At 46.6% G+C, this 10,415-nt stretch overlaps 1 protein-coding gene across 2 annotated transcripts in view; it reads left to right on the forward strand.

Moving 5' to 3' along the window:
* RAPH1 (Ras association (RalGDS/AF-6) and pleckstrin homology domains 1) overlaps positions 1-8,907 on the forward strand; it is a 103,639-nt gene extending 94,732 nt beyond the window's left edge. For both annotated transcript variants that reach the window (XM_076342439.1, XM_076342440.1), the window contains exon 14: positions 608-8,907. In XM_076342439.1, coding sequence (XP_076198554.1) covers positions 608-2,584 — 1,977 coding nt within the window. In that variant the 3' untranslated portion in view covers positions 2,585-8,907. The remainder of the gene's footprint in view (positions 1-607) is intronic.
* The last annotated feature ends 1,508 nt before the right edge of the window (positions 8,908-10,415 follow it).

Consider the following 10,415-nt stretch of genomic DNA (forward strand, 5'->3'; position numbering starts at 1 on the left):
TTGCTCTTCACGTGTTTTAGAGCAGTTCAGGATTTCTGCGTTTTATATCACTGAACCGTGTAAGGCCTGAGCTAACCAATGTAAAGGCTTGACAGATGCTGTGGGAGGCCACGTATGGTTTAACTCTAGTCTTACTGAGCTGAGGAGATGTCTGCAGAGTCTCTTGCTCTGCCTGATGTCTTCTGTTATGGCCTGTGGCGCTCTGGGGAGTGCTCTGTTTGGGTCATTATAGTTGCCCAGAGGAGGACCAGCAATTCTCAATGGGTACAGCTGCCTGCCCCACAGAAGTGACAAGGCTGGTGTACTTTCTCCCTGACATTCAGCCTAGCTTGGAGTAGACCCTGCTCCACTGATTATTACCAGCTCCCCTCCCTGCCTGCCCGGTCAGACTGCACGGTCCAGGCTTGTCAGCGTATGGAATTGTCTCTTGCTGCATTGTTTTGCTAATACTTCCTGCATGCTGTAATCTGCCACTTAATTTTTAATGACAGGCACATTTAGACCTTGACTTTATAATCTCTTTGTCTCCTTCCCTCCCTCCCTCCCTCCCTCTCTATCTTTTTCCTTTTCTCCCTTTCCACTTTCACTAAAAATCCCTTCCCAATAGGCCCGAATGGAGCCTGCAGGTCGGCCCTTCATGTCTGTTGCACCTCCTGTGTCCCCACAGACAAAAGTGGCGACCCCCTACACAGCATCGCAGCCGTCCCCCCCGCTGCCCCCGCCGCCTCCCCCCCCACCTCCTCCCCCGCCCCCCCCTCCCCCGCCCCCACCCCCACTCCCCAGCCAGGCTGCCCCATCTGCGGGCTCGCCCGCCACCATGTTTGTCAAGTACAGCACCATCACCAGGTTGCAGAACGCTGCCCAGCATGGCGGGCCTTTTTCCAAAGCTGCTGCTGCACAGCAGGCCCCCCCGCCCCCCCCACCCTCGGGAAAGCCTCAGATACTGGTGCCCCCCAACGGGGTCATGCCGCCTCCCCCCCCTCCACCGCCTCCCCCCACACCGGGCTCGGCCATGGCACAACTGAAGCCGGCACCTTGTGCCCCCTCTGTGCCACAGTTCACACCGCCACCACCGCCCCCCAAAATCCATCAGGTTCAACCAAGTATAAGCCAGGCCACTACCAGTGCTGCCACCTCGTTGCCACCCCCTCCTCCTCCTGTGCCTGCCCCACCACCACCCCAGGCACCCCCAAAGCCTGTCATGGCAGCTCTCCTCCCACAGCCTAGTGGGAAGGCGGCATCACCAGGGGTCACACATGTCGCCCCCCCTGTGCCAGCTCCCTTGCCCCTTGCAATAAAGAAACAACCAAGTGTCACCTCTCCCCAGGTGCCTCCACTGCCCCCAGCCCCTCCTGGCCCCACTCCCCCCCCAACGTTCCCAAAGCAGCAGAGTTTCACTGTGAAGCCTCCCCCATCCCCTCAGTCCCCAGTGCCGTCGGTGGTGAAACAGATAGTTAGCCAGTTCCCACCTCCTCCCACCCCACCTGCCACTGAGCCCCAGTCTCTGAAACCCCTTCCACTGAGCGTGGCTCCACAGTCGCCTCCAGCAGTGAAGGCAAAGCCCAAATGGCAGCCTGCTTCTGCTCCCTCACCAGATTTCCCCCCTCCTCCACCAGAGAGCAGCTTAGTGTTTCCTCCTCCACCTCCTTCCCCAGCTTCCTCTGCAGGTTCTCCCCCCCCTGACAAATCAGGGTCTCCAGTCAAAAAGACCAGCAAGACATCAAGCCCCGGAGGGAAGAAACCACCTCCAACACCTCAGCGAAACTCCAGCATCAAGTCTACCAGCTCCACTGAGTACCATGAGTCCAAGAGACCTTCAGTGGACCGCCTTGTCAGCAAATTTGCACACCCACCAGAGCCGTCAGGGTCTCCTTCCAAGGAGTCATCGCCTCCTGCAGCCCCTCCAAAGCCAGGAAAGCTCAATCTTTCTGGGGTGGGCCTGCCCATTGTCCTTCCGCAAGGAGGGATCCCGGCCAAGGCTCCTGCTCCAGGAGTGTCTGGGAAGGAACCTGTGGTCGAATTCCCTTCACCACCGTCCGATTCAGACTTTCCACCACCACCACCTGAAATAGATCTTCCTCTCCCGCCAGTTGAGATCCCATCCGTGTTTTCAGGCAGCACCTCCCCAAAAGTCGCTGTTGTCAATCCCCAGCCTCAGGCGTGGTCAAAACCATCTGTGAAAAAAGCCCCACCACCCACACGTCCCAAGCGGAACGACAGCACTCGACTGACACAGGCAGAGGTTGCAGAGCCACCAGGGTCAGCTGGCCCTCAAGTGCCCACTTCACCCAAGTCCAGCCTTAGCGTTCAGCCGGGATTCCTGGCAGACCTCAATCGGACACTGCAGCGGAAATCCATCACCCGGCATGGCTCCCTCTCCTCTGCGCGGATGTCCAGAACAGAGCCCACAGCCACCATGGACGACATGGCCCTGCCTCCGCCTCCGCCGGAGCTGCTGGCTGACCAGCAGAAGACGAGCAGCTTTGGGGGCAGTCATATATCCGGCTATGCAACATTACGGAGGGGGCCACCCCCCGCACCTCCCAAAAGGGATCAGAACACCAAGCTGTCTCGGGACTGGTAGTCAGCCCCCAGGGGCCGGTGCTCTCCATGACTTGTGGGCCGCTCCGTGATCGGCCAACCTGTGATCTTGCGCACTTGGAGAGAATGAGGGGACGTGGATGATAGCCCCATCAAAAGAGGTGATCTCAAACTGTAGCTAAGGCTAAATGTAAAGACATTGCCCTTTCATGGCTAGGCCGAAAAAGTTGGGGGCTTAGGGGTGTTGATATTTTATTGGGAAAGGTGGGTAGAGAGGCATTGACTTATCCTTTCAGTTTCTTTTATCCTTCATATGGATTGGACCAAAAACCCGTTTTCTTATTTTTTCTGCATCTAGGGGAGGGGGGGGGAGATAAATTTTTGTAGTGTCTGTCCATGTGAGACATGTTTGTGCATGTATTATAAGTGTAGGTATATAATATATTGTGATATATTTCGTCGCAATTATAGAAGATAACCAGAATGTTTTTGTAGAACCGTATTTATTGTTTCAGTCACTATATTATCTGGAATCAGACTCTAACTAGTCAAATCTTACCACAAAGATGAAGATGTAGGGAGCACTTTAAAGAAAGGAAGAAAAAAAACAAAACAAAACACACCCCCAAAACCTCCACAAACCTCTTGGCAGTTTGTGGTGGGTAAATGGTGCAGAGCTGAGGTGTTCTGCTGGTAACTGTACATTGTCCATTGATGGAAAAGTACAGATGCAACATACCAAAACATTCTGGTCATAATACTACTGAAAATTAGTATGTTCTGAGGAAGAACATAGATTTTATATATAGTGGGCTGGAGTGAAATATATTTATGCTATAAAGAGCCTCCCCCTCCCTTCCAAATAGTTTAAAAATATACACTGCTACAAATTATTTCAAAGTTATTTGTCCATGCAGTAAGTAGGATAAATATATATAATGCCAATCCATCATGCATTCTAACTTTATAGTAGGCTCGATCATTTGTTTCTATGGCTCAAGATGAAGATATTTGTGTTAACCCCTTCTGAAAGCTGCCAGGACTCCTGCAATCAATGCTGACCCACAAGGCCGACCCACGCCGATAGGTCACTTGTACGTGTAATTCTTTCCCTGAATGAACAGGTAGGTTTCTGTAGAGAGCGTTGTGTTCTCGCACAAACACACACAGCGTACAGTCTCACCTTGTCTGTGCCTGATAAGATGTATTATCTTTACAAAAACAAGTGTCTGGAAACATTTAAAGAAAGTATTGTTTGTAATTCATTAGAAACTGTCAGGAAAGAGAGAAGGGAGCGGTAATTTCAGGCCAAGCACAGCAGGAATTCTCTCTCTTTTCTTTGACCCGCCAGAGACTGCGACCAATGCATAAACCTGTTAATTACAAAGTTGCACTTCTAGCAGTCAAGGGAGAAGACTTGGAAAAACCCCAACCTTGAGAGGCAATAACATTTGCTAGTAATTTAATTTAAGGGCCCATATGAGTAGGAAATAGACTATCGTATTTGCTTTGGGTTTTTTGTTTGCCACTGATTCACAGTCAATCACCAGATCAAGTACTAGAGTCCTTTTTCTTGTACTTCAGTAGCTTGATTGTACAGTCTTACCCACATATTCAGATGTTGTGATAAGGTAGTGTAGTTAGCGTAAGCGGTCTTATGTATCATGCATGTTCATTGCAGGGTAGCGGTACACGACCTTTGTGAAGTAACTGAAATACTTGGACTGTACCTACCCTGTCTTCGGTTGCTACAACGTCCCTCTCACCATGGGGATACTGTCAAGGCTCAGATGGCAAATGATTTTACTGTTTGTTTACCTTTTCTCCAAAAGCAAATTCTAAATGCTTTCCTTCCCCCAAAGAATGACACAAAGGAAGTAGCCTGACCTGACAGTGTCCTCAAGTGTGTTTAAAAAAAAAAAAAAAAAAAAAAAGTAAACTAATCTCTCATTAGAGTAATTCAGGCTGATAGAGTTAAGAAATATTGTGACAGTGTCCCCTGTTCCTTTTTTTTTATAAAGTGTTTTTAAAAAAAATCCAATAAAATAAATGTCTTTGTGAATAATTTATGAATAGGAAAAAAGCTTTGCTAATTAGAGGGGAAAAATGACACATCTATAACAATATAGTTTTAAATAAGTGCATCGTCAAAAGAGAAAAATTAATGGTGCTGTCTCTGCTGACCTGTTTCATATGATTTTTTTAAAATCTGTTTCAGCACCTCTGGAAATTGTTTTAATATTTCAGACTAGTTTTTTTGAGCAATAAGAGTATATAGCATTGTGTGCGTTTTTAAAGCACTGCTATGGAAAGGCACTTTTTTGTATCTTTCAAATTGTTCACAAAGTTTTGTTTCTACTATTTTTGTGCTTATAAAGTGTCCTTAAAAGCATTTGCATTGTTGATTTTAAGCATGCTCAGTGTAGCTGGCGAATAACTTCACAGGAAGGTTGTTAAGCTATACTGCAGTTCATGGGTGCTGTAATTTTCAACATTGGTCCTCCTGCTGCTTTGTACTGTATGCAGCTCCTGGGGCTCATACCCACCAGTGGAGCAAAAGGTGCGCAGATACAGTCGAACTCCCCAGCTGTTACTGACGATAGGTAAGTGGACATGTTCTCCTACTCCCTGGAAGGATGCATCTGGGCTGATGCAGCGTGTGCTCCCAGATGAGAGCCGTCAGGGAATTCTGCTTGCCCTGTCTGTTCTTCTTCTCCCCCAAGACAGCTCCGCTGGTGTGTGTCGGTTCCAGCCCTTTTTCCGTTGTTCATTCAGTGTGGGTACCTCTGGGCTTTGGACTCGGCAGAGCAATGTTTTGAGTGCAATTTCTTCAGAGGCATTTGAGCTTTGTTCTCACTTTCCAGTGCCCAAGTTCATTTACCCAGCATCTCTCCCTAGACAATGAATCCGTGCTTACTACTGCAGGCTGCTACACAGCTTGCTGGGAGACAGAAGTTTAACTCTTAAGTTTGCAGCGAAAAGAATGAGCGTCAGCAAAGGTGGCACCCTGTATTCCTCTTGTTACAACTTGCTTCCTAAGCCAGTAGTGATACAGAAATACAGTGAGTGGCTGCAGCTTGCTTTCTCTCAGCTGAGCACTGAAATTTGGCTACAGTGTTGTCACCTGGTTGCCTTTGCAGCTTATGAGACCCCTCATTGTAACTTGCTTTTCCAGTGTATTTACTGTTTCTGTGACAGTGAATATTTATGCCTTATTTGCAAGTAAGTTATTTTTCCCTGTGTGCACTGGTCTCATAATTGCACCATTATATTTATTTAAATCAGAAAACAAAGGGGCCCAATATCAGACACACAGCAAGAAGCTTCCTGCTACAAACACGGGCTGTAATCCTTTTGACACTATTAAAATGAGCATACGAGAGCTGAGCTTTCATACTCTGGACATGGATAGCAGATGCTTTGATCCTAAAATACTAAGAGTACAGCTGTAGTTGTGTTACATGATGAAGCGTATGGCCTTTGACACTTGTTAAGGTGGGTGTTGGGGAAAGCCCTGCTGCTGCAGGAGCAGCTGAATGTTAATCTGTTCCAGATTTGGTCTTCGTTTCCTCTCTGCCATGCAGCAGTAGCATCCAGGGTCCCTCCTGTTCAGCTGGGTTTCTCTGTGCCTGCAGCACAGGTGTAGAAAGCAGGGAGCTAGTCTTCTCGGACACTTCCATTGTAATTCAGGAGTTGCTTTGGAAGGGAAAACTAGGCTTTTGTATCAGCACTAATCTCAGAGGAGAAATTATTAAAAAAACAAAAACAAAAAAAACCAGGTTCTAAACAAACCATAGGTTATGTGTTTGAGACAGATATGCTGGAGGTTCTGTTTAGTCTTTCAAAACCTGTGGTTGGGGAGGAGGTTAGGCACAAGTCTCACAAGAAAATAATCCTGTTATTTTCTATGGAAGAGGAAGGCTCCTGCTTCCCCCTGTGCAGTGGTTTCCTCCTGTGGCAAACCACGACTGCTTGCTCTGACTTGGTGCATGACCTCAAAGCCAAAGAGCTCCTCTCCTGAACTTACTTACTCTGCGGTTTCCTGCAGGGCAACAGCGACTGACAGACACATCAGGGAAACAAACTAAAGGTACCTGGATCACTTTGGTTTCAGGTCTGATGGGAGAGGGAGCAGTTTCTTTCAACAAGTGCATTTTAAGATTTACTGTTCTGGACTTGCACATTTAAAGGTTTTCTAACTTCTTCTTTCTGTGCCCTTAGGCAACCAGTTAACTCAAATCAGCTCAGAGATAAAGTGTGGCCAGTTTTCCTCTGAGTTAAAATTATTTTTCCCACAGTTAAAGGAACCAAAAGTGCCATTTCAACAGCAGAAGGGCAAAAGAGAAATTTTCTGCTTATTACAGAAAACTGCATAGAACTAAATTGTTTTACTTAAGTGGTACCATGGCAGGTAAATTTGTTTCTTATTCAAAATAAGATTATAAGTGGGTCTTACTAATGAGTATTACTTCAAATACAGAGTCACGTTAAGATCAGTTGCACTCCAGGAAAGCAGTATTAAATTCCTGACCGAAGGTAGTGAGGATGCAGCCAGAGATGCCGAGTTTGGGTTTTTTTTTCCTTTTTTCATTGTTAAGGTGTAGATTACGTACTTGTTCAAACAGTGCTCCTCATTTGGAGGTGAGGGGAGTCTTACTTCTTTCGGGGAGGAGGTGTTCTCCCAAAGCCCGTTTGTGGCTCCTGGTGTTTAGCTTTGCATTCCCTCACACAATCGGGGCAGACTCCAAACCAGAGAGGATTTAACACTACAGGGGATAGTTTCTCTTAGATGTTTTTGTAATGTGCTGGTGGGTTTTATTTTGGAATTATAAGTTTGTCTAAAGTTGAGTAATTTTCCTTTCTGAATTGTTTTTCCTCCTTCAATTGAAAAAACGCCCATGAAGACTGACAAAACCAGCGTTCTGTTGCGGGGGTCAGCACTCACTAATACTGTGATCCAGTGAGTCACAGGCTTTGTCTAGTTTTGAAAAGTTTAAGACACTAAACTGCAAATGAGGTGACAACACATGCTTATCCCTCACAATGTAAATTAAAATTGCTACAAACATGGGAAAAATAGTGATTTGGGTTGATGGCTCTTTGGTGCTCCGAGGCACTCAACAGGGCAAGGACTCGGTGAGCTCTCAGTTCATCAGAAGTGTGTATCTTTGGTGAGGAGAGCTAGAGAAGTCGGAAGAACAGGAGGAACGGGAACTAGTGCTATATGCACAATCCCCTACGGCAGGGATTTAGTGAGGGAAATGAGTGAGAAGGAACTTGAGCAACAGATTTTGGAAACCCCCCCTTATTTAAACGCTTAAAGGCGACTTGTCTTTTAGGAGACTTAGGAAGTGAACCAACTGTTCCCTACAGTGGAAAATAGTTTCCTCCCACCTTTCCCAAGATGCCAAAGATGCGTTCAGAGCTAAATTCCAGGTATGCAGATGTGCTTGCACCAGCCTCTCCTGAGGCTATGTTGCCAGGAGCTGAAGTCCTGCTGATCTGCAGCAGCTGTTTGGCAAGAGAACAGGGCTGCCACTGTTAGATGTTGTGCATCTCTTGCCTTTAACCAACACTGGTAACTGGGTACACATCTGCAAGGGGCAGGGGCAAAGGACAGTTTAGCATGTGAACCTGTGCCCAAGGCTCCCTGCTGCTGATTTGGTGCGGCACTATAAAGCTTGTACTTCTAAAAGGAAAACTAAATGCTTTGTCATGAGTTGTAATTGCAGATCTTGGTCTCCTTCTAGTGGACTGCAGTGGACCAGAAATTAACTGGAGCAGCAGTTTGTTTTATGGCTTACACTAATTGTTAGCAGCCACTGGTGATATTCTGTATAATACTGGGGATGCAAAAGTAAGAAAAAATGTCATTGCAATGATGATTTGTCTGTGCAGCAAACTTGTGCTGAGTGCTGTAAATACATTCATGTTTACTGCTTTAAAAAGAAAATTGCACATTTTCTCTTTCAATGGGATTGCCTCCCCTCTTCTTCCCTTTCCAAAAAGAAAAATCAAAGCTCTTTTAGACTGATAGCTTCAGGTTGGGGGGAGCTTTGCCATATTATAAATATATATAAATATATGTATAAATATACTTTTTTAAGCATGGGAGAGGACAAAGGAAATACTACATTATAGAGTACCCGATATAGATCATTATACAATGGAATATGCACAATTCAATAAAGATGTAGTTAAATTTAATAATCTGTTTTAATCCTCTGTCGTGCCATTTTCCTTTTTCGTTAGTCCAGAATCCACACTGTGTTCTCAGGGCATCAGTGGTTCCCCTCTGTAGGGATCAGATAGCTGGTGGCCTACAGGTTACCATTTATATGCTCACTCTCAATAAAATTGCTTTGTATTGTTCCTTTGCACAGTTCTTTCCAGCGGGTCAGAGCTGGCTGCACCAGTAACATGGTGCACACCAATGACAGGTCTAAAGAGGACCCAGCGTGAAGGCTCACCTTTTCCATCTGCCTCCTCCCTCAGGCATGCAGGGTCCTGTACAGCTCTGCTCATGCACGAACAGCTGATGGCTGGTAAGTGTTGCTGCGGCCCCGCTGTAGGGGAGGTTCAGCTCTGTTCACCTCCTCCTGGGGTATGCTCGCAGGCTGGCCCTGCATCAGTCATCAGCTTTTACAGCAGAGATTCAAGGAGTTATGTTAGTGCTGATTACAGGAAATGAGTAGTCGTACAGAAGTAGAGAGAAGAGCTGCTGAAGGCAGCAGGCTGGATGCCGATGATCATTCGTACCTTTGCTGGGGGAAGTGCTGCGCTCAGAGCTCCCCTGGGACGGGGCTCCTGCATACACAAGCGACTGTCCCTGTCCCTGCTGTGTTGAAAAGTCTGTAGCCAAAGATGAGGAACATGACGCGGCAGTGGCACGCTCACAGAACACACGGTGTGTGCTTTGTTCTTTTTATTTAGGGCTCGTAACAAGAGGGTTTAGTACACAGCAACAGTTAATTCCAAGTACAATTAAAAAAATTTAAAAATTGGGTTTTGCACTCACTGGAAGGTGGTTCAAATGGCACACACAATAAAACGTTACTGGCGGCATACAGCTCCCCAGAGTCCTGCGGGCTTGGTCATTTACAGTGGGCTCTGCACTCATCCACTGCATTGGCAGTGCCAAAAGCAAAAGCACAGCGTGCTTCTCCTCTGACTGCAAACCAAAGGTGGGGGGTGGGTGGGGGGTATCTGCTTTCAGAAAAAAGTGCATGGACAAAATCCATGTTAGACACTGACATTTCCAGAGAATTCATAGAAACTACTTGTCCATGCAAGTTGCAAAAGACACTTTTTCAAATGTGAAAAGAAGCACTTGTTCTTTACAAAAAAATCTCAGACATGTCAGCACTTTAGCAAGGCGCTGTAATGGAAATGAGTTTGTACACAGCTCTTCCTCATTAGTCAAGAGGGGTAGGATTCTTCTGAGGTTTTAAGAGAAACAGGAACAAAGGTACTGCACACATTTCAGCAGTCACCACGTCAGTGTTCAGCAGGATGCGGGGTGTAGGCTTACCTCTGGACAACAGCTGCTGCTGACTTTACTGTTTTGTAATACATCTGGTAATAAGCAAGGGTTGCTAATAAAATTAGGATGTTTAGAGTACCAAAGGAAAAACAGTAATTCCTGCATGGGCAGGAGATTGCACAAAACACATGGGTGGCGTTTTTTTGAATGAAAGCAGCAGAACACCATGGTCTGTGAAGCATTCTTTGTAACAGCAGTTGGCAAACCTTGGCTGCATCGAGCTTTCAGAAACCTTCCCATGGACATGGGGGGGGGGGGGGGGGGTGTGTCCCACTATTCTTGCAGTTTCAAAATCAAAAGTAGATCAATAGGACTGTTACTACACACTGAC

Source organism: Aptenodytes patagonicus, chromosome 6 (genome assembly GCF_965638725.1).
Source record: "Aptenodytes patagonicus chromosome 6, bAptPat1.pri.cur, whole genome shotgun sequence".
NCBI classification, from domain to species: domain Eukaryota; kingdom Metazoa; phylum Chordata; class Aves; order Sphenisciformes; family Spheniscidae; genus Aptenodytes; species Aptenodytes patagonicus.